At 40.8% G+C, this 24,119-nt stretch overlaps 1 protein-coding gene across 1 annotated transcript; it reads right to left on the bottom strand.

Annotated features, from left to right (window-relative positions):
* Positions 1-1,182: 1,182 nt before the first annotated feature.
* LOC150092040 (astakine-like) lies at positions 1,183-19,979 on the bottom strand. The gene is made up of 5 exons (XM_090386739.1): positions 19,907-19,979; positions 14,164-14,255; positions 11,828-11,933; positions 3,387-3,496; positions 1,183-1,343 (listed from the first exon to the last, which is right to left on the bottom strand). Exons 2-5 carry the CDS (start codon positions 14,209-14,211, stop codon positions 1,233-1,235), a joined length of 375 nt encoding a protein of 124 aa, XP_090242865.1. The 5' UTR covers positions 14,212-14,255; positions 19,907-19,979; the 3' UTR covers positions 1,183-1,232.
* Between the last annotated feature and the right edge of the window lie 4,140 nt (positions 19,980-24,119).

Genomic DNA, 24,119 nt, shown 5'->3' with positions numbered 1-24,119 from the left:
AGCAATACCCGTCACAAGTTTGAACCCCAAATTAGGGGAGAAATAATATAAGAGCAATAATAATAATAATTTACACATAAGCTAAACAGACTTCAGCTTAGGGCATCATATTACAAGGGACCTCGCTCCACCTTAAAAATTCATTTTTAATATTGTCACAGTGAACCGGTGAAGCGCCTCATACATGTCATAGCTTAGGGTCACAACAAGTTTAAATCCGGTTCTGGCTATAGGAGGGTTCGCAAATTCCACATTAGGGGTTTTTCTGATAACACGTGACAGTATTATTATAGTAGCATTAGCATTAGTAATGCAAATGACGCAAGAACGCAAACTTTTCTAGCATCAGCAAAAAAAAAAAAAAAAAAAAAAAGAAGGAAAATCTTCTTATTTCACCAATCCATTCACTCTAAAAATCTGTCCAGTTCCTCCTTGAATTTGTTTTAGCTATCACCTTCCACAACGACAGATGGAAGTCTGTTCCAGCAATCAACCACTCCCTGACTAAATGTAAATTTCCCCACATCTATTGTGCAACTGTCTTTCTTCAATTTGAATTTATGCCCCCTTGAATTATTCTGCTACATGCACCAATTTCCCTGACTCTTGGCGAGGTGGTGGTGGTGGTGTCCGAATGGCAAATCTGGAAAGAATCAGTTCAAGTAATTGAACCGAAGAAAACAGACTTCAAAAGCATTTTGGTTTCGTGTTGAAATATAAAAAAATTAGTGTCCTCACAGCGGGGAACTTCTAAAGTTTAGGAATAAACACAACCGCTCCATAAAACTAATCCCTCTGGCCTCCCGCCTTTTCCCCAATATTAGAAGAAAATGATATAATATAAAACAAAATGTTCTCTGAGCTCATTCCCTTCAGTCGCCCCCTTCCCCCTCCGTAATCGCGAATATTGGTCTTACCCATCTCAGATTCTGTGATCTTGCAGAAAGAAACGAATTCCTAGCAGGCATCGTAAGCGTGTCAAGTTCTTGTACGGATGTAAAATGCATTCCGTGGCAGCAATTGAACACCGAGATGCGAAACCACTCTGCTCAAAAGCTGCCCCAACAGTTTACCATTCGTGCAAGACTGCGGAAAAATCTGGAAATGAGTTTAATTCATTGGCATTTACTCTCATGAAAAGAAAGAGTGTGCAAAAGTGTGTGTGTTTTATTTATCCCAGAATACACCGCATTCAGTGAAACGAAGGCTTCTTTTGGAAGAGTACGCTCGTGCTATGTAGATGTCGCTGTCGCAACTGTTGTCGCTCCAGTTACTCCAGTATTGACTGCAACAGTTTCGCTGACTCTTGACGTGGTGGTGGTGGTGGTGTTCGAACGGCAAATCTGAAAAGAATCAATTGAAATAATTAAACCGAGGAAAGCAGGCTTCAAAAGCATTTTGGCTTTGTGTTGTAATATAAGGAAATATTTGTCGATTAGTGGCTGCCCAGTTGAGAACTTCTAAAGTTTAGGAATAAAGACAATCACTCCATAATTTTTTCCCCATTATTAGAATAAAATGATATCTTCATTTTTCATTATCAATTCGTTATCCATAACCATTATATCGTAGACGAGTGGTTGCCTGTTTTTCACAGCCTATGAAGGACACCCGACCACACCCTTTATGCTTCGACTCTTTTCTTAAATACTTTCGGGGAGAATCCTCTTCCGGTATTCTCCCTATATCGCGCACGGTCACTCTTCTCCCGCTCCTTGCTTTAAATCTCCCTGGGCTAGCCTGTCTTGTACCCACGGACTTAGTGATACAGATGGTGAATTATCGAGTAAAAAAGTAAAGTGCAGCCATTATCAATCCACTGCAGGATGGAAGCCTCCTCAACAATTCATGCTGAGGGAAATGGACCATAATCTGCCACGCTGGTGCAGTGTGGGTTGGTAGATCGACCGTATTCAGCAGTCAGGGGCTTGAACCCCGGTCTACTCAAAGAACGTGTGCTACTGCACTTCCGCTCCTGCCCACTCGGCTACGGAGGCCGGTATTATCGAGTACTTGCCTTCTAAAACCCTTGAACCGTAAGCAGAGTAGATGGCCCACCTTCTCTTGGCACGGACTGCAACTAGCCAGCAATGAGTCCTGGCGGCGGTTGCCCAGTGGCCAGTCGTACAATCCGAACATTCCCCATACTAAACTCGATCCAAGAAAACTCTCGAGACTGGCTTAGCGGTGTTGATGCATCTTCACATGGTACTCGGCAAGTTTGTGGAAACCCCGAGTTTATGGGTACCTCCGAGACAAGAAAAACAATCTCCCTAAGTACACATGGAATAAGGTTTCCTACTTCAGCTTTCACTGCACTGTTTGATTAATGCGCTGCTTTTTATAAATTCAAAATACTGCACGTTCACAGTGATGTTGTTGTAGTATCGTGTTTCATCGTATATATTATCTTGTTTTGTTACATTCTCCGCATTGTAATCGTCTCTCTCTCTCTCTCTCTCTCTCTCTCTCTCTCTCTCTCTCTCTCTCTCTCTCTTCTGTTTGCGATGTCCATTTTCATTGTCACTATGTCGTTAGTCCAACTGTTAAAAATTTCATTGGCAATTTCAAAATGACTTTAAACGTGTTTTGACTACTCGATGGCCTTAATGTTTATCGACAAAAATCCCAGTCGTTCGTTAAAGTTCGTGTTCCATCCTTTACTTCGCAAAAATTGGTGCGAACTTCAAGCAACGGAGGACACAGACTTATCTTTTGGGATGCATCAGCGGTTACAGGAATTTTTCAGAAACCCACGAGGGTGGAAATGGGAAAGCCTGTAACGTGCAGTCGTCTGCGCATGTAGCGCAGTGGTATCGTCACCGTCCTCCCCACACCGGGTGGAAAAGACCCGGGTTGGAATGCCGTCGATGACGCGAGGAACTTTAATAGACTTTTTTTTCACTCCGTGGCTGAGTTAGTCGGTCTCAGGCGTAGATAGCGAGGTTTTTTCCTCAGAAACTGAGGTTTTTCTTCCAGCAAACAGACAAATCGACCATAGAACACACGCAATTAACAGACATAAGACACAGCAACAGCTGATGAATTTAATTATTCGGATGGCCTAAATATAATAGTTTTTAACGTGCAGTCAAGTTGACAGGACAGAGAGAGAGAAAATAACGTAACAGTCCGAAGAATATATTTTACACTCGAAGTGTTTATAGTTCGTTTTTAACCAATAAAACTTTAAAACTGCCACGCAAATGATGAATTGTTATAAAAAGTATATCCAACTTTTTTTTTTAAACAATATTTACCAAACAAATGAGAAAAGTAAATTTCCTTTTCGTATCTTTTTTAACACTATTTTTATTTCATTTTAAAGGAATTCTTTTTTAAATGATTAAGTTAGAAGGGGGTTTCTGAAAAGCACAATTACTCACCCCAAAATTCCCCATATGCGCTCCGTCACACAGAAGCCGGCTTGCGCAGGGACAGGACCCCATGTACGTGTCGCCCGAACCTCTGGTTGGCCTCTTGTTACACATCGCTCCTGCAGAAATAAGAAAATAAAAGTAAATTCGGGGAAGACGTTGTGTTTCTGTAGTTCTCAAACAGGCCCCCAAAAGAAGCCCGTTCTCCGTTACCGATATTCAATTCGCCTATTGCCGCTTGGGTCTGTCCCCGAACAGTTTCTTTTCCGGCCTATCGAAATCTGTTCGGTTCAGTGACATCGATAGTTCGTTCAGTTCGCGCAGCGTTGCTTCGATGCAAATAGCCGTTCCCGAGTCGGATAATTTCAGGGGCTGATGGCAAGGGTCATTTCGATTTTAAAATTCAAGACGAGCGTGTGTTTCTGGGGAGTTCCCCCCCCCCGAGCCCTTAAGGTGAAATTCAAACAGTTAGCCATCGATTTATCCGTGACTGTTGGCGTTGAACACCCGCTGTACCGATACCGTCGGTGGATGCAAAGCGTTATTCCATCAGAAAAGAAACTAAGGAAATTTCACGATTGCAGCTTTTCCTCCAGTGGTGCGGGCAGGGGACAGCATCTACGACGTTCATTTTGGTTACTTCGCTAATCAGTGAACGTTCATAAAATTATCGGTCGACTGTACCTCGTAAATTCATTTAATACGCTGCACCCTACCTAGAAGACCAATGACGTCACGGAAATGACGCGAACACAACCGCACACACACACCTGTTTACAGGTTTGCAATTTCACACCGCAAATGCCAGACTTTCCTGGTGTTGGATTCTGGTCTCTTAGAACCACATTTGCCTCACTCAGGACGCTTTTTACTCCTCTTGACCTACACGACTGCTGACCTTATCCACATGTCGTGGGGAAACTGCTGAAGACTGTGTACAGGTGTAAACCGTTTTCAGGATACTTGGCGGCCAATCAGCATCTGCAACTTATGAGCCTACGACTTTAACTTTACTTACACCCTGTAGGAGTGGTGGTGGCTTCCTCTCACCCACCCCTTTCTTATTTACCAGTTAAGAAAGATGTGCAGAGAATTCGGAATCAGTTCCTTGTAGATTGGGAGGAGGAATGGTACCAAGGGTCGGATAACTAATAAACTCGTGCCTAGGGTGATAGAATTAAGTACATCAAATATGCCTCCGTTTAATCCAGGCTTAAATTTAACGTTCTCGATTTCGGGTCATCGAAGTCTAAATTTTAAATTGCGTGCTTTTGGCCTCGCTGCTTCTCCAATTTGAAACATGCAGCATTTAACTTTTGAACGTAACTGTTACTTAGATTATAGAAGGGACTTACAAATATTGACAAATACATATACGAGGAGAATGACTTACCTAGATTTCTTGACAGTAAAGAAAATTACCTCGCTTAGGCGGAATTCGCGGATGACATCTTTAGGCGAAGGAAAAGACTGAATGGGACTGCTCCTTAGCAAAAACAATTGTGTTCCTTGAGAACAACGCGTTCTCCTCCATTATGTTCGTACTGAGCACAGAGCTTGTGCTCGGTATTTTGATTCCTCAAAATACTTGGGAAAAACTGTGTATAAAAAAAAAATTGAGACTGTCTTAATTAGAAATTAATGATAAAGCTTTCATTGCTCGGGTTTGCAGCAATTTTGAATTTTGCTTAATTATAGACAAGACTGGATCGAGTCAATTAAAGATTGGTGATAAAAAATATATTGAACTCGTGAAAATTTTAAAAGAAGTACCTTTTTGTGTGCTCAGGCAGTTGGCCTTTTGTAAATGGTTTTTCTCGGTGGATCTGGACATAATCTAGCATTAGCATTAGCATTAGCATTAGTAGAGGCATATGATGCAAGAAAGCAAGCTTATTCAGCATCAGCCAAAAAAAAAAAAAAAAAAAACCCTCTCCCATTTCACCCCTCCGTTCGTTCGAAATACCTGTCCAGTTGAGCTTTAAATTTGTTTAGGCTATCAACTTCAACAACAAGTGATGGAAGTCGGTTCCACCAACCAACCACCCGCTGGCCAAAGGCAAATTTCCGCACATCTATCCGACATCCGTCCTTCCTCAATTTGAATTTATGCCCTCTGAGGTGATTATTCTGAGAAAGATGAAGAATCCCATTGGCATTGAGCATGCTCAAACCATTCAAAGCCTTATACACCTCTATCAGATCACCTCGCCGGTGCCTAGTCTCCAGACTCTGTAATTTGCAAAACTTAAGCCTTTCTTCGTAAGAGCAACCCTTTGTTCCCTTTACTAATCTTGTTGCCCTTCTCTGTACCCGTTCCAGCAGCTCTACATCCTTCTTGAAATGAGGCCTCCAGACCTGTATACAGTACTCAAGATGTGGCCTAACCATTGCCTTATACAAGGGAATAATCACCTCCTTATCCCTGCTAGAAAAATTCCTGTATATCATTGACAAGACACCATGAGCTACTCTTGCAGCTCGTCTGCACTGCTCAGAGAACTTCATATCTGCCTGCACAATTACCCCCAGGTCCTTTTCATTCTCCACCACTGTCAGTGTAGTACCGCAGAGTTGATACATTGCTCTGGGGTTACTGTTACCCATATGTAGTACTTTACATTTGTCAATGTTAAACTTCATTTGCCACCTCTCAGCCCATCTGCTCAACCTTTCCAGATCCTGTTGCAGCAGCATAGCGTCAGTAGTGTCCTTAACGACCCTGCCAACCTTTGTATCATCTGCAAACTTAGACATTAAACTTGATATCCCAACATCAATATCATTCATAAACACCGAAAACAACAATGGACCCAACACTGAACCTTGAGGAACTCCACTAATAACATTAGTCCACGTTGAGCAGTGTCCATTGATTACCACTCTCTGTCTTCTGCCACTCAACCATCCCCTTATCCATAGCAGCAATTTGCCTCCAATGCCACACTGCTCCAATTTGTGCAGCAGTCTTCCATGTGCAACAGTATCAAAAGCCTTTCTAAGATCCAAATATATAATATCAAAGTTATTCCCTGCATCCAGTTCTTTTGTGACTACATCATAGTATCCAATCAAATTGGTCAGGCAAGACCTGCCCTTAACAAAACCATGCTGCGTCTGAGCTATAACTGAATTCTTGTCTAGATGATCCTGCAGTGCTTCTTTAACCAGTGCCTCCATTAATTTACCTGGAACAGAAGTTAAACTAACAGGTCTATAATTACTTGTGTCAGCCTTTGATCCTCCTTTGTGAATTGGGGTTACATTTGCACATCTCCAGTCTATGGGTACCTCCCCTGAGTCCAAAGAAGCTCTCATAATTATGGCTAGGGGTTTGCATACTTCCTTTGCTGCCTCCTTTAATATAACTGGATAGATCCCATCCGCCCCAGGTGCCTTTTTTATGTTTATCCTCAACAATCTCTCCTCCACTTTCCTCTCAGTTATTACAAAATCATCCAGCTCAGTGCCAATGTTTACTTTACCTACATCATTCTCCTTCCTGAATAACTCCTCATGCGTGAATGTAGATGCAAAATACTCGTTTAGATTGTTAGCCACCTGAGCAGGATCCTCAACTGTTGAACCATCAATATCCAGTGGACCAATCTGATTCATCCCTTTCCTTCTCGAGTTCAAGTATGTAAAGAACTCCTTTCTGTTTTTCTTTGCATCCTTTGCCAAGGATTTTTCGTAGTCTGCCTTTGCCTGCCTAATCTCCTTTGTGACTTGGTTACAGACCAACTTATATCTATCATAGGCTTCCATGTCACCCATTAATTTGTATGTATCCCATGCATTTTTCTTCTCTGCCACATGTCTCATTAGTCCATCTGACAACCATTTAGGCCTAAACCTTGAACAATATTTCTTAGTTGGTATGTAAAGCCTGGTAGCCACCAAGATTAGTTCCTTGAATGCTTCCCATTTTGAGTTTGCTGTTGGTAACATCATCAGTTGGTCCCACTGTATAGAATTTAAATACTGTTTCAGACCATCATAGTCGCCTTTACGAAAACAAAAACCCTTCCCTTTACCTCTGATGGTAGTTACCTCCTTGAGTAAATCCCACTTCAACACACTGTGATCACTGCCACCTAGTGGTTCATTTATCTGCAGATTCTTAATGCATGAAGAATCACTACCGATAATCAGATCAAGAGTATTACTCCCTCTTGTTGCCTCACGAACATGCTGATGTAGAAAACAATCATCCAATAAATCCACAAAAGCCTTGCTAGTGTGCGAGTGACCAACCCACAAATTCCAGTCAATATCTGGGAAATTAAAATCCCCCATTATAAGACTCTCTGATTTACTGGCCTCTCTGATCTACTTGAACTGACTTCCCACACGGGAGGATGACAGAACTTGGAAAGAAAACTTTGCCTCGCAGCTTCATAATGCTCAAATCTTAGATTGGTTGTAGTATTTTGGGTGTAGTCTATTGTCTGACTTACTTGTCGCGATATCAGGATTTCTGACTCTCTAAATTGAAATTAAAAGCGCCGTGAAATTTTGTCAGATAGATATTGAGCTGTTTGTTGACGAATTTATATGTTAGGTCGAGATCAAATTTCAATAGAGTTGACCCGTAGTGATGGGGATAAAGAGGGTATTCGATTATCACAAGACGGTGATTTCTGGTTGCTGCATGTTCAGTATAATAATTCGATGTTTTCAATTGCGTAAATTGCTTTCTTACTGGCTGGGGAAACCCCCGTTAGCTAGTACCTTAACCTTCTTGTCTTTTCTTCACTGCATGGTCTTGTGTTAATACCAAGAGTGATAACCACAATATCAAGAGTGTTAATCGTAATATCAAGAGTTTTAATGTTAACAGTTTTAACCAAGTCAATTGAAAATCGTTGGTATCTGATTGTTGCAGCTGTGACATCTTAATTTTCTTGTTACTGCTGCCAGATAGACAGTTATTGTTCTACAAGATTAATCTAAAAGATTGATTTCTTAGTTTCAATATTGATTCTCTTTTCCACTAATAACTCCACTCTTTTCTTCCTACTTTGTTTCTTTTCCACGGATGCCTATTTCTCTCGCTCCCTTGTTTTCTGTCCACTTTCCTTTCCCTCCATTTTCCATACTACTCCTTCTGCATCCCTTTTCCTTTCTTTAAATACCTAGGGGCTCCCGGGCTTGCCTGATAGCCCAGTAAGAGTCTCAACTAGAAAGTGGAACCTGGTGCGCCTCCACGTGGCCAAGGTTGGGAGTCAGGAGGCAGGGGACCAGGTGTCCCTTGCCCCCTGGCTGCGAAGTCGCCAGGTACCAGCACCAAACACTCAACATAACAAGACACCTACATATATACACTTGCTGGCCTGGCCTTTGCCTTTTCAGATGCTACAGCGGAATATAGGGGAACCCTGGAGACCGCAATTAAAACAAATACATCTTGACCTTGACACCTTGACCCCTTTCTTACTATTGGCACGGATCTATAATATAATATAATATATAATAGCACAGATTGGCCCCCTTCCCAGGGGAAGGGGGGTCAATCTATAAAGCCTTTACAACCTTCACACAGAAAGCATTCGAAATGCGTGTAGAATTATCCAAAGAAGGTCAATTCAGCCCCCCCCCCCCAGCAATCGAAGAAAGTGAGAAATTATGCAGACATGATTGCCAGGATCAGCTGAGCAGACTGGGGACTCAAAAGAAAGACCCCTGGCAAACATATACCGCGCAATGTTCCTACCTGTTATCACCTATGGAGCCGGTGCGTGGTTCACCAGCTCGGCCATAGTAAGAAATAGGAATAAATTAGAATCGATACAAAAGACAATACTACTCACTATTACCAGAGCATGTCGCACAGTAAGCACACCTGTACTACAGCTGCTGGCCGGAACTCTCCCACTTTACCTGGAAGTAGCCAAAAGAGGCTTATATTATAGATTTTAAAAGGACCTAACCCCAGAATTTCTGGGGATACCCCTTGATACAACCAACACCTTTAGTGCTGAAAACAAAAGAATAGCCACAAACCTCCATGAGCTTGCGCCTCAGTACCCAGGTGGGCAGGAGCAGCAGTGCGTAGCACACGATTCTTGATTAGACCCGGGTTCGAGCCCGTGAGCCACCAAATACGGAGGATGCGGAAAGGTCAGGGAATGACCACCGCATATCCCCGGAGCAATATGGCCTTAGTCGCTAATGCTCCTAAAAACCAAATAACAACAACAGCTCCACGAGCTATGGCAAACAAAGTGGGAGCAGGGAACCAGAGGTCTGGTTACAAAACGGTTTCTGCCACGGGTGTCAATGGTTAGCCCAAAGGCACCTAAGTGGTACGCCCTGGACTTTTTGCAACATTTATACTGACAGGTCACGGGTCCCTAAAGGCGAAACTAACCTCCTTAGGCCTGACCGATGACTCAAACTACACCTGTGCCGAGAGTGAAGACTGGGCACACATTCTATATGAATGTGTAATATATGACATCACCAGAACAGAGCTAATTGCACAGATTGGTCCCCTTCCCAGGGGAGATTATAAAGCCTTTACATCTTTAACACAGAAAGTATTCGAAATGCGTAGAACTATCCAAAGAATGGCAATTCAGCCCCCCAGCGATTAAACAATAATCAATAGTAAAATTGCCCACGTTTCCCACCACGCCGAGACGATGACTTAAAAACTGTCAGGATAGCAGTATTCTGCACCCTGACAGAAACCTGGCATGATAAAATCCTCCAGGACTACCCTGCCGTGTGTAGGAGCCTGGGGCCCCACACCAAATTAGAACCATGTAGTGGAGGGAGATGTACAAGGGAAGCAGATTAGCTGAAAAAAATCAATAAGTTGGTAGCAAGGGGATGCAATGTAGAATGAAAGAAGAATGAATGAGGAGAATGAATAATGAATACCTGAACGTCAGTTCACGTGCAGTCCTACATTAGGAAGAGGTGGGTGAGTGGAAGAGACTAGTCCTACATAAGATACCATCTCACTCATCCCTTTATTCTTCACCTTTACACTCGTTAACTAAAAACTATTTCTTGAGCTTCGTTCAATTATTATTTTTTTAAAATAGGGCATTCAACCCCTATGACTTTTATCTTTTATTCCTATTACTAGGAGACTCCCTTAGGAACCCCTCTATCTACCATTTCCTTTCCCTGGTGGTGCTTCTTACTTCCATTCGCCTCTGTGTTCTACACCTTTACTTTCAAATTTAAATCCCACCTCTGAGCTCTTTTCAATAAAAAATCTGTTTTCTTTTTTTTTTAGTTTTATTTATTTGGGCCGCCCCCAGATTAAACTCTTCTACGAGCATCGTCATATCCAGTTGGCACAACCTACCGCAACTCGTCACTCCAAAGTTCTCAGCTTTGCGTTTATGTACAGTCCAAAAACGACGGGTCTTACACCAAGCTAGAGGTGTTTGACATTCGTCGGGATGGCTTGCAGACGGCTGCGCCACCGTGGTGCACCACATTATACGGCATTCTGATCCTGCGCTGCTGCTGCTGCTGAAATGAATTTCAATCGTCTCCCCGAGGACTCGTTTCGAGCTCGGATTTTTGTGGGTCTTCGCAGGTTTCTCGGTCTTGTCGTGACGGTTTCAGCACCATTCCGCTTACATTTGGGACCGTGTCACCAATCGTCGTCCTAGCGACCTTCAGTGCCGTTGAAATACCGATTAATTATGTGGCGCCTCATATCACCGTGTCCGACCCAGGGTGCTTGGGTATGCCGTGACCAACTATCGACGGAAGGATGTCCCGATATTAATGGTAGACCGGCGTAATATGCCTCTGAATCGCTGGTACCCTGCGCTTGATTTGCCTGTTTGCTGGACCCAAAAAGATTCCGGGAGATAAACCGTGCGACTTTTTTGGCAGAGACTGACTAGCTGAGGGACGTCGTGAAAATTCCTCTCGAAAAGTTTCATGAAAATCTGGAATTCCGAAATCTGGTTTTTTCCAGTCCGAAGACTGCGATTAAATCCGTCCCAGACCTCTTCCAACGAATGACAAGCGATAAAAGCGATATACATTCACGGAGGTCTCGAGGGGAGCGCTAATCGATGTCCGCACGAAGAACAGTCCAGAGGGTGCGGATAGCAAAGCTACAATTTTTTTTTTTTTTTTATATAGATTTACCATCGGCGCATTCTGAGCTGTTGTTTCTTTGGGGAAGATTCTCACCGATGGGAGAGATGGGATCGGGGACACGCAAAATCGGAAGGTAAGGTCTATATTTTTGGAATGCTTCGCTATAAAATTTAAATTGATTATCGAAAGTTTTTTAGGTGTACTCCTTTGTGTTCAGAGCGCAGTGTATAAAATGGGCCAACATTTTAGTTCCGATTAACTGAAATAAGTTCTAAGAGAGAGAGAGAGAGAGAGAGTATAAGAGAAATAAGTTTAAATGAAATAAGGTATTTGATAAGAGAGAGAGAGAGTAGAAAAGGAAATGAGTTTACCTGCAGTTGGCCTCGGGGCACACCGTCCGCTGGCAGTGCCGTATCTTAAACAACAACGGTTACCACCACATTCCGTATTCGAAGTGCAGCTCTGGCTGAAGGGACACTGACAACATAGAAATAAATAATAAAATTAAGAACATTAAAATAACGAAAATCTGATACAGTAGCATTGCATTCTTTATTTCCTTATTTTCATTAAACTACATTTTAAAGATTAAGAGAAACGGCTGACGAATTACCACTCGCCTAATAATCGTTGTGTCTGTTAAAGTTCACGATTTAAACATATTTTGGGGATTACCGCGGCACTGGCAGAACTGCAAAAGTCGAGCAGTTTTTTAAATGATTTAAGCGTTTGTCGTTTTAAACTTAAGTTGGCCGCATCCTCCCAAGTGGACGTGATTATTGCTTATGTAGGGATGTTAGTTCAACTTCGTCGTGGAGTATTGTGATGAACAGATGGCGGTGTAACGTGGCCAGCAATGAGTGGCTTGCGCCTGTGTGTTTAATTATTTCTGGCCAACTGCTGTCTGCCAGGAAGTCTGCTTCCCTGCGTGTGGAGGCAAACCACAACTGTACGCCCACTGGACTTTTCCTTCTGTCAGTGCAAAATTTAGTCCGTTCATGCAAATCCTATGGGTGAGCGCCAGTCATTCTCTACTACTGGAATCCAACCAATGATGCCAACAGCAGATCCCGCTCCTTCACAAAAGTGAAGAGGCAAAAATATATATATACATATCATATCATCAGACCCGAACCTGATAAAGTTAGCAAAATCTATACTTTTGCTGACCCTTATAGTCAGAAAACGAAAAAAAAAAAAAAGAAAAAGAAAAAAACAGAAATTCGTCATTAGAAGACCAACTGATGATAAAAAAGAAGAATCCTGCTCATTAACGGGATAGCAAAAGGGGGAGGGGGGAGGTCGAAGATCAATTAGCTTCCAGGCAAAAATAAAAACTCCGTTTTTGAAACAAAAATTAAAACCTGAAAAAAAAGCGCGTGATCCTTCAGTTCAAAATCAGATCCCGCTCCTTTTGTGAATGAGCGGGATCTGTTGTCGGTATCATTAGTTGGGAATCCGTTTCACGAGGATTCAATCATCGCTCATTCACGACTTTGGTCTTCATCAAACGTCTTGCCAGGGAAAAATTTTGAAGCATGTCGGTATCAGGGATCACATATTTTGCTTGGTTATAGTCACTAACGTAAGAGGGCGATGACCTGGCAAGGGTGTTAGCCCTTCTAAGTTCTTGCTATGATTTATGTTTCCCTGCCAATAAACAAGCAGTCGTCTTGTCTCGAATAATTCTCTAGAGGGGTGTTTTGGTTTGGTTTGAAATTTATTGGTCCATCCGCCACTAAGCTTATATCGCCCCTTAACCAATTCCCGAAGCAAAATTTCGGTCACTATCAGTAGCTCCGTAATCGTTTAAAGGAAATTTAAAACGATCCCCGAATCCCAAAAATCAGCTTATCCTTTCCATTCTTTGCATGAATTCTTATGGACCTGAGAAATTCAAACTAGAATTGTGCAGTCTTCCATTGTTTCACGAGACATTTGGATAACTTCATCTCGTCTTACAGATTGAAAAATTGGTCAGCCAAAATGCCTCACAGCCACCCTCATTTAGGGCATTCCAATAGGTGCGAACCAGAACTAATATCAGCAACATCATTAACCTGAATACCATTTCAGGTTTATTTAGGGAGACTGGAGTTACTGAAAGATGTTCAGAATTTTCGAAATGTACTGTCAAAACGTTAGAGGGGCGTTCAGAATTTTAGGCTGTGTTGTTAATGCCTAAGGCTCCTTCGGTGAATGAAGGAGCCTTAGGCATTCGGCAAGCAGGAGGCGTTAACAGTACAGCCAAGAATAGAACCAGTCTGTCGATTGGTTCCCGCAAGGTTCCCAAAACGTTACCTAATTTTATAGTATATTTATTCAATAGACTGAATAAACTAAATTAAAAACACTCACGTGGTAATAATGGTTATTTTGAGAGAGACACATATTTCAAGGAAAATTACCTTCACATACTTTCCTAACTATCATAAGTAAATATCGCAGCCGCCAGTAGTCACGGTTTTTTTTTATTATTTGTTAAAAATAATAATGATTTTATTATCATATTAAAGAAACTTCTTAAACATTTATATAATTAGAAGGGACGGAGAAACTCGAGCTAGATGTGGCGGTAATTTTGAGACATCCCTCGATTTCCTCATATCCATATTATTCGATTACAGTATTCTGGAAATCAGCTTTAAGCATTTTAGAGAATATTCGTTATAAAAGACTGTGGAACATTGTACGAATTTCTACTCACCGTGTTCATTAAGAGAACCGTGAAGAACGCAGCCCGCAGACCAATCATCGTTGTTTTCCTTCCTTCAGTGATGCTTAAGGAACAAAAGAGACCTAAAGGCAAAATAAAATAATGTGAAAATTGATAAAAACCACGTTGTAGATCGACGTCAGCGATTTACAGTGTGATAATTTCCCATTTTTTTGTAATTTCCCGTTTTTCTAAAGTAATTTCCCATTTCTTTTTTGTATCCCATTACATATCTCTCTCTCTCTCTGCACCCGTGGCGTTTATAAGCATTATATACATTGATGTTTAGAGAAGTGCTGAATCCAAATAATTTCAACAGATAATTAAATTTTACGAAATTTCGTGGAATGGATAGGCCCCTCCTGCCATTTTAACATTTAGCTGCCAATTATGTAAAAGGAGCCATCAAAGAGGTCGGCAAACCTTTAACAATAGTAATGAGAGCATACTTGAATTCAGGAGGGGGTGTCAGGGAGGGGGAGGGTATCTCTGTGGGCTGGAGATGTTCGAATGTATTCCTGTTTCACAATGGGGAGAGATCGGAGAGTGCAGTGAGTAATTAAAAATCTGTAAATTTTACTTCTGTTTCACGGAAAATAATAGAATCGCTTATTAAACAAAGACGATGTAGTCAGCAATGCAGATATAATGCAATCACAACATGGACCTGTGAAGTACGGCCTTGTCTGACTAAAATAATTGGATAATATAATGCGAATTATATTAACATAATAACAAAGAAATGGATGCACGTTTCTTAACATAACAAAGAAATGGATGCAAAAAAAATTTTGACATCATGCACTTAGATCACAAAGCTTTTGACACCATTGCATAAAAAACTGCAGTACATATTGGAGCAACACAGCATTAAGGGCAAGTTACTGCTATAGATAAAGGAACAGTTGAGTGGGAGAAGACAAAGTGTGGTAATCATTAGACACTGCTCTTCGTGGACTAATGTTATTAGTGAAGTCCCCCATTGTTCAGTGCAGGGCCCACTGTTGTTTTCTGTATTTATCAATGATATTGATCAAGGTCATCATCATCATCAACCATTTTCACCACTGCATGATCAAGACCACTCCACAAACTTTCCAGTTCCTTCTTTTTTGTGAATTGCCGTCCATTTACCACCCACGAACTCATGAATTCCATCTGTCCATCTCCGTTGTTGTCTTCCAGGTTTTCTTTTAGCTCCTCTTGGGTACTATTCTGATATTTTCTTAGTCTATGTGTCATCATGTCTTCGAGCTGTGTTGTGTCCTGCCCAAGTCCATTTCAGTTCTTTAGTTTCGATAAGAATATCCTTTACTTAAGTTTTCTGATTCCAATTAAAATTCGTTTCATTCTTTGCTGTGTAGTTCTTAGCTTCTCTTCCATTCTTTTGATCAGTGCCCAAGTTTCACTTCCATAAGTCATGGTGGGGAGTATACATTGGATCATTATTTTATGTTTCAGACAAATTGGGATATTTCTCTTCAGTATGTGACTATATTTCCTGAATGCTATCCATCCAAAATTTATTCTTCTCTTGACTTCAAGCCATTTAGCATTATTACAGCTAATAACTTGTCCCAGATAAGTATATGACTCCACCTTTTCAATTACTGCTCCTTAATCATTATTTCCCTTTCCGTGGCATACTTGTTCATCATTACTTTTGTTTTAGCCATATTCATCTTTAGTCCAAAATCCTTACTAACTGTGCATAACTGATTAAGATTTTCCTCTAATTCTTTGGGATCGTGGCTTATGACCACAACATCATCTGCAAATCGTAAATGGTTTAGGTACTCTCCGTTCACATTGACTCCTTTCTGCGACCAGTCTAATCTTCTGAAAGCTTCCTCAAGGACAGCAGTAAACAGCTTCGGAGATATTGTGTCTCCTTGTTGAACTCCTTTCTCGATTTTAAATTTCCTACTGTCTTTGTCTAGTCTAATGAAGGAGGTAGCACTTTCAAATATTTTCTTCCAGTGCCCTAAACATTGCCTTATGCTGTATGGAGTCAAATGCCTTTTCATAATCCACAAATGCCAGGCATAATGGTGTTTTATATTCATTTGCTTTCTCCATTACCTGTGATATTACGCGAAGGTGATCCATAGTTGAGAATCCTGTCCTAAAGCCAGCTTGCTCTTTCGGTTGATTATCATCAACTTTTCTTTCTAATCTGTTAGTAGGGACCCTTGTGAACAACTTGTAGATGTGGGATAACAAGCTAATTGGTCCATAATTTCCAATTTCTGATTTATTTCCTTTCTTATTCAGCAAAACTATGATTGCATTATTCCACTCCTTAGGCGCCACACCTTTTCTAATGCATTTTGTGAAGAGTCTTGTCAGTTTTTGTGTCATATCTCTTCCTCCCAATTTTAGCAACTCTACAGTAACCTCATCTTCCCCCAGGGATTTCTGATTCTTCATTTTCTTCAATGCATGTTCTACCTCATCAGGAAGAATATCGGGTATGTCGTACGTGTTTCTAATTTGCGATCCATCTTTTCCACTGCTGGCATCATTCCCTTGCTCCTTGTATAACTCTTTATAGTAGTCTTCTGCTATTTGAATTATGCCTTCTTTGCTCTTTATTTGAATTATGCCTTTATAAGTACACCATCGCTATTCTTCAGATTCAGTATCATTTGTCTTTCTGTATTGCTACTCATGGCTGCTGATTTAAATTCTTTGTTTTCCCTTAATGCTTGTTCTACTTTTCTTGTGTTAAATTTTCTTATATCCTCTCTGAGTCTTTCTAATGGCTTTGCATAACTCAGTCAACTCAATTTTGTCCTTCTCGGTGTTTTTCTTGCTCTTCATTTGTTGCCTTCGGTTCATCCTGACAAGTGTTTCTTGAGTAATTTTTTCTTCTTTGGATTTCCCTTATAGGATTCTTGGGCTTTATCACTTTCAGAAAGTTGTAATATTCCTCGTCGATATCTTGGTCCTCAGCAGTCTGCAGAAGCCCTTACTTGTTCTTAAGTTCCAGTACATACTGCTTTTCTCCTCTTCTGTTATCTCAAAGACCTTTGTATTATTTACTCGAGTCAGTTTTTTCCTTTCCTTTCCTACATCTATATCAAGTGTACATCTTACCATTCTGTGATCACCTCCAACATTTACCTTATTCAGGACGGTAACATCATTCACAATATATCTTCTGTTAGTGAGGATGAAGTCGATTTCATTAGTAGTTAATACATTTGGACTCTTCCATGTCCACTTTCTGTTCACCCTTTTCTTGAAAAAAGTGTTCATTACTGACAGTCCTTGAGATTCTGAAAATTCCACAAGTCTTTCACCTCTTTCATTTCTTTCACCAATTCCAAATTTCCTATAGTTCCTCTTTCTGCACTGTTTTGCCTTTTTCCAACCTTAGCATTGAAGTCCCCCATAATAACAGTGTAGTGGGTTTTCTGCTCATCTAGAAGACTCTCAATTTCGGTGTACATTTCTTCAACCTCTTCATCATAATGGCTCGATGTTGGTGCATAAATCATTATAACCTTTAGCTTGTACCTCGTAGTAATCTTCACACCCTTAGTGATGTTCTTTTGGATTCCAAAATATTTTTTATATCTTTATGGACCCGAAAGCCAACTCCACCTTCACTCCTTTCACTGTTTCCATTGGTGTAGAGTAGATTTCCACTTGATAAACTTATAAGTGATTCATTTCTTCTTCTTGTTTCAGCCAAACTGATTATATTCCAATTCACATTTTCTAATTCCTTTTCCAGCTCTAGTATCCTGTCTTCACCGATGACCTACCTTACATTTTATTTGTATTGTATTGTACTGTATATTCATGTCGTTAGGTGGCTCCCAGACTTACGTTTATCTTCACTTATGTACTCTGTTGGCAAAAGAAACTCAGTATTCTGATCTGAAAAGTGTAAATGTGGAGGTGTAGCGTATTATGAAATCACCCACATGGAACCACCCAACAATTGGCCAAATGCAACCCGGCGCCCATCCCTGGCACATGAAGTCGAACTTGGGTCTGCTAAATCTGACAGTGCAATCGAGCAATACAATCCCGCACCCACCAGCATTAGTGCAAGGCTGGGGGGTGCCCAAACCTGAGAGCCAACAAAAAAAAAAAAATAAATAAATAATAATAATAATAATAATAATATATATACAGTATATATATAATAAATAAAGAAAATAAAAAATAATAATTAAAAAAAATTGCTATGCAATAACATGCATAGCAAACCCTGGCATATTTTAAAAGCGCTTATTTTAATAGAAAGTTTTCCTACTGAAAGGGTGGCTAAATTAAAATACTTAGAGGATTTTTCCTCCACGTTTCTTATACAAAGAGGAGTGCCTGAAGGATCGCATTTGGATCCCTTGTTATTTTCCATCTTCCCGAATGACATGTTCTCCGCCTTGGTTGAGCGAGAATGAGACTAGATGCTGATGATTTCGCGATCGACACGGTAATGAATGGTCCAAGCAGAAATGGAACGAGACACCAACACCTTACTTAATTGGATCAAAAATAATAATATAGATGTGAACGTGGAAAAACTTTCTGTCATCTCATTGTCTATCTCTATCCATATCACTTGAGATCTCGAACTATAAATGGAGTTAGGCAAATGTCTGAGTACAAGTTTTAATTGTGTCTAGTTGAACGCACATTTAAGAAATTTCATGAGAGCCGCAGTAAGATCAAGATATATCAGATGACTGTTCTTCCAGTCACTAAATATGCGTCTCAAGTTCGAACACCCCACGGATCTGGCCAAAAAAAGGCAACTGAAAGAATTCAAAAAGTGTTATCAAATGCGTACTCTGTAGAAAAGGCCTGAATCTTGCCCATTGCCGTTTTATTGATCGGTGTCATCGATGTCAAATGCTGACGCTGTCTGAAAAGCGGGACCTTTTGGCTTTAAGCCTAATAAACAAACTATTAACGGGAACTGTGACAGAAGCAAAACTTTCTATTAACTTCAGTCGTTCTATCCGACCTTCAAGTAGTAACAGCAGAAGTAGTTTAAACTGATCCGACCAGGACAAACCATTTGTACTATTTTTCCTCAAACAGAGTTATGGGCGGTTCAATCAACTCACCTCGATTTGTCCAAACGAAGATTCTAAGAAACGTGTTAAAAATATTTTTTAATCAAAACTAAATAAGAAAATAAAATAAATCAGTATTTATTCTGAATATTTTCTAGATTTTTATATCCTACCAAAAATAAGATATGAAGTTGCATAATTAATTAATTACAATTACATAGCTTTATTTTATTATTATTATTTTTATCTTAACCCGCTAATCAGCCGAAATTACTAGTGCTGACCAGAGGTCTTGTCTTCCTTAAGAATTCTGTCATTACTCTTATCTTCTTTGTTTGTTTTATTTATTGGTATCTTTGAGAACCTTAACATTTAAACAAATTTCACTTCTCGTTTCACATTTTATGCTAATTTAGACTGCCTGAAATTACTTTGCTTTTAGCGATCACTAAATTAAGTTTGGAAAACTTAACACGAAGGAGGTGGTGAATCTCTCCCGAATGAGTCTCTCCCTAACTCAGCTGTGCAAAAACAAATTCGTGAAAATTCCTCTCGTACTTGATGGGAACGCCTTTTCCAGGCGGTCAGGGAGGGCGCCTATTACAACGGCTTCGCGAGGGTGGACAAGCAGCAACATCGCCAATTCCGTCTCCTAATGAACATTTTATCGACTGAGAAGTGGAACGAGTAGTACTTACAGCGAATGTAGCTCAGCACACACCCACAACGGTCGACTGGACAAAAGCACTTTCCGAAACAAATCTCAACTGCTAGTTCGCTAATGACTGGCCTTTATTTTGAAACGAAGCTTTATTTTAAATACTCGTCGTCATCGTTTCGATGTCATCATAAGTTGCGATGGTGACAAAGACGATTTCGCTTTGTCAAGGCCGTTCTTTATTGTGGGAGCGAAATGCAGCGCCCATTCATTCGGTCCGTGTGAGGATGAAGCAACAACACGCGGAAATCGAAGATGAACAAATGGCGATGAAAGCGAAAAAGACCTCCATCGAGTCGATGGGGTAAAAGCAGTTTTCGCTGACCTCAAATGGCAAATGAAAGGGGAAGAGGGTGCGATGCAAAGTTGAACTAAAGCAACGTTAATAATGAGCCGCTTTATGAAGCGTGCAAAACTACGTAGTCGGAGAGCAGCCCCGACACACTTTCAAACTTGCTCGTGTTTCTGACTGGAATCCGTGGGTACTTGAGGATGTCACAGACATTCTCTCAGATATGCCAGACAAGCTGTACTTGCTACCTAGGAGTCTAAAACGCTGATGGAACTGATATTCGAGTGACATTCAAGTCAGGTGGACCCAGTTTCGGCAAATTCCGGACGGTCTGTGACAGCCAAATCCTCTGCTTACATCTTCACAATAGTGGGACTGTTAATAATCCTGGGTATAACCTCCATGCACAAGTACATGGTGGGTGACCACATAGGTGTGAACGAACGTAAGCAGGGATCGAAGTATGGCGCCCACACCACATGGAGGAATGTTGCCCCTTTATGTTACCAGGCAATACTACCACCTAGTATTGCCTGTGTTACCAGGCAATACTACCACCTAGTATTGCCTGTGTTACCAGGCAATACTAGGTGGTAGATGACTCTCATCAACCGGTGCCATACCACCACTTTGCTTATTGGAGGCTTGAAGTGGTGGAACCCATGTTTAGTCTCTACAGCTAAGTTCCGGTCAACCCTTCCCTATCTCTTCCATCATGCAGTATGATTGATGTCTTTTGAGGCTATGATGAAAATCATGGCGAGATCCAGTCCTCCTTACATTTCGAGGGTACAGCTCTAAAACGGTGTTCGCAGGCCGGCCGCTAGTTACTACACCTAACCGAACCTATTGGTAACTCCCTAGGAGGCTTCCGGATCAGCTAGTGTATAATCTTGCTACCTCTTGCTTCCGGATCAGCTAGGGTATAATCTTGCTGCCTCTACTCTGGCAGATAGTGACTGGAGGGAGTCCCAGTAGTATGTATGTGGGAAGCATTGTCAAGGCCACGTTAATGTCAAGGATCTGGGTATATTCTTACCACATGTACGCCATATCCAAAAATTTCATTACTTCATACAGCATGTCCCACACATTTTTTCTTACTATTGAATACACCATGAATTGTCAAACAAATAGAGCATGTTTATCTGCTAAAAGAAGAAGAAGAAGAACGCTTTATTGCACACAGAACGCACATGCCGTACGCGATACCCTTCACGACTACAAGCCAGGGGTTTACAGTAAAGGCTAATACAAGGTTACAAAGTCTAATACAAGGTTACAAAGGCTAATACAATATTACAGTAAAGGCTAATAAAATGTAATAAACAAGGATGAGATAGGAGGGAAAAAAATACTATTATTTCTAATTATACCAGTGTAAGAAAGCAAATGAAAAATTTACATATGACCATGTATACACAACAACATGCTATCACGATAAATCGTTCTCCAGGGAGCAGTCCTTTTACAGTGCTCGAATCATCAAATATCTAAACCTCCCCAGCACTTCCTAATTCATTTCACAAATATACATGGTCTCAATTCTAATCTCAACGATGTCCATTTGCAATTGTAGTCTGCCAAACCCCATGTACTTTTTCTGTCAGAATCTCAGTTACTGCTCATCTCAGATGCCCAAATTATTCGCTGCATGATTCCTTTCGCCTCAAAGGTGGTACTTGTGCATATGTCCGTTCTGATATTCCCTGTCAGAGACTTGGCAATTTGGAATCTCCTCTCTTTGATCTTCTCTGGCTTAAAATCTCTCTACCTCATTTTGTCAAATTCATCTGTTGTCTCTACCGTTCTCCCAACTCCACTAATCACTTGGGGCTCTTTGACTTCCACTCTTTGCAACTTGACTTTCTCCAGTCCAACTTTCCTAAAAGTGAGGTAATTTTACTTGGTGATTTTAATGTGCACAACTCCAGCTGGCTTCCGTTTTCTAGTCACACCGACACAGCAGGTCGAGTTGCTGAGGCTTTTGCAATTACTGATGAGCTTGCACAGATTGTTCATTTATCTACAAGTATACCGGGCAATCCTAACCACACAGTCAACACGCTTGAACATTTTCTCCCAAACAACCCTTCTAAGTACACGGTCGAAGTGAGTGGTCCTTTAGGCACTTCAGATCACAACTTGGTGATTGTCTATTTTCCAATGGATTTTATCTTATTAGTAACGGCCGCATGGTGCAAGAAAGCCTATGGCTTATGCTGCACCAGCCAAAAAAATAAATAAATAAATAAAAAGTAAATAAATAAATAAATAATAATAATTAATAAAAAAAAAAAAAAAAAAAGGAAATTAAACCTCTCATCCTATGCGCTTCCTTACCCGAAAGTACTATCCAGATGACCTTTAAATTTCCCCAAACTGTCGGCCTCTACCACCCACGAAGGCAACTTATTCCAGTAATTTATAACTCGCTTGCTAAAATAAAACTTCCTGCAGTCCAATCTAAACATTTCCCCCCGTAACTTGAATTTGTATCCCCTACTTCTAGCATCATTCATAATATTGAAAATTTCGTCCTCATTCATTTTACTGATGCCTCCCCCTCAGAGCCTTAAACACCTAAATCAAATCTCCTCTAAGGTGTCTAGTTTCCAAACTCTGCAACCCCATATTCAAAGACTTTCTTCATAAGGACGCCCTTTTGCCGATCTCACCAGGGGAGTTACCCTTCTTTGCACTCTTTCAAGAAGCTCGATTCTTTAGGTGCGGTCTCCATACTTGAACACAGTATTCCAAGTGTGGTCTAACAAAAGCCTTATATAATGGGATTATCACGTCCCTGTCTCTACTTGCAAAAGTTCGATAGATCATCGATAGGACACCATGGGCCTTCCTTGCAACCTGTTTACAATGCTCAGAGAATTTCATGTCTGACCGTATCGTAACACCCAAGTCCCTTTCCTCCAGTACTGGGTTTAGTTGAACTCCACCAAGTGAATAAGTTATTTTGGGATTACTGTTTCCAAGGTGTAATACCTTACACTTTGTTGGATTAAAGCACAGCTGTCATTTTTCTGACCATTCTTGAAGTCTATCTAGGTCTCTCTGAAGAAGCTCAGCTTGACAGTGATCATTAACTACTCAACCAATTTTAACATCATCTGCAAATTTAGACATCACGCCCTCTATCCCGTCATCAATGTCGTTTATGAAAATTAAAAACAACAGTGGTCCTAATACTGATCCTTGGTGAACCTCACTTCTTACATCAACCGAATCCGAGGAACAGCCATTTATCACAACCCTCTGCCTCTTGTCCTGAAGCCATCCTTCTATCCATCTAAGGATTTTCCCAGTGATTCCAACCTGTTCCAGCTTATAAAGCAACCGCTCATGTGGGACTGAGTCAAAAGCTTAGCTGAAGTCTAAATAAACAATGTCGAAATTATTTCCTAAATCCAGCTCGTTAGGGACCCTTTCGAAATAGCGAACCAGATTTGTTAGACATGATTTTCCCTTTACAAAACCATGCTGAGCATCCTTGAGAATTTCAATTCGATCCAAATGATCCTGAATTCCACCCTTGATCATTGCCTCCATGATTTTCCCTACTACTGAAGTCAGACTGACAGGTCGATAATTTCCAACTTCACTTTTAGAGCCACCCTTATGTATGGGAGATACATTTGCACTTTTCCAATCCAATGGAATCTCCCCAGAGTGTAGTGATGCTCGCATAATTAGCCTCAATGGTTCAATGCACTCGCTTGCCGCCTCTCTTAAGATTATAGGGTATATTCCATCAACTCCAGGAGCCTTACTGGTCTGTAGGCTCGAAAGTTTTTTCATTAAATAATCTTGCGAAATTTCAATATCATTAATTACATATTTTTTAACTTCGCTCCCACAATTTCCCAATGCCACAAAAGGCTTTTCA

Source organism: Mastigoproctus giganteus, chromosome 1, assembly GCF_048544385.1.
Source record: "Mastigoproctus giganteus isolate SK-2022 chromosome 1, ASM4854438v1, whole genome shotgun sequence".
NCBI classification, from domain to species: domain Eukaryota; kingdom Metazoa; phylum Arthropoda; class Arachnida; order Uropygi; family Thelyphonidae; genus Mastigoproctus; species Mastigoproctus giganteus.
Note: the sequence above shows the minus strand (reverse complement) of the source record. Positions and strands in the feature narration are given on the sequence as shown.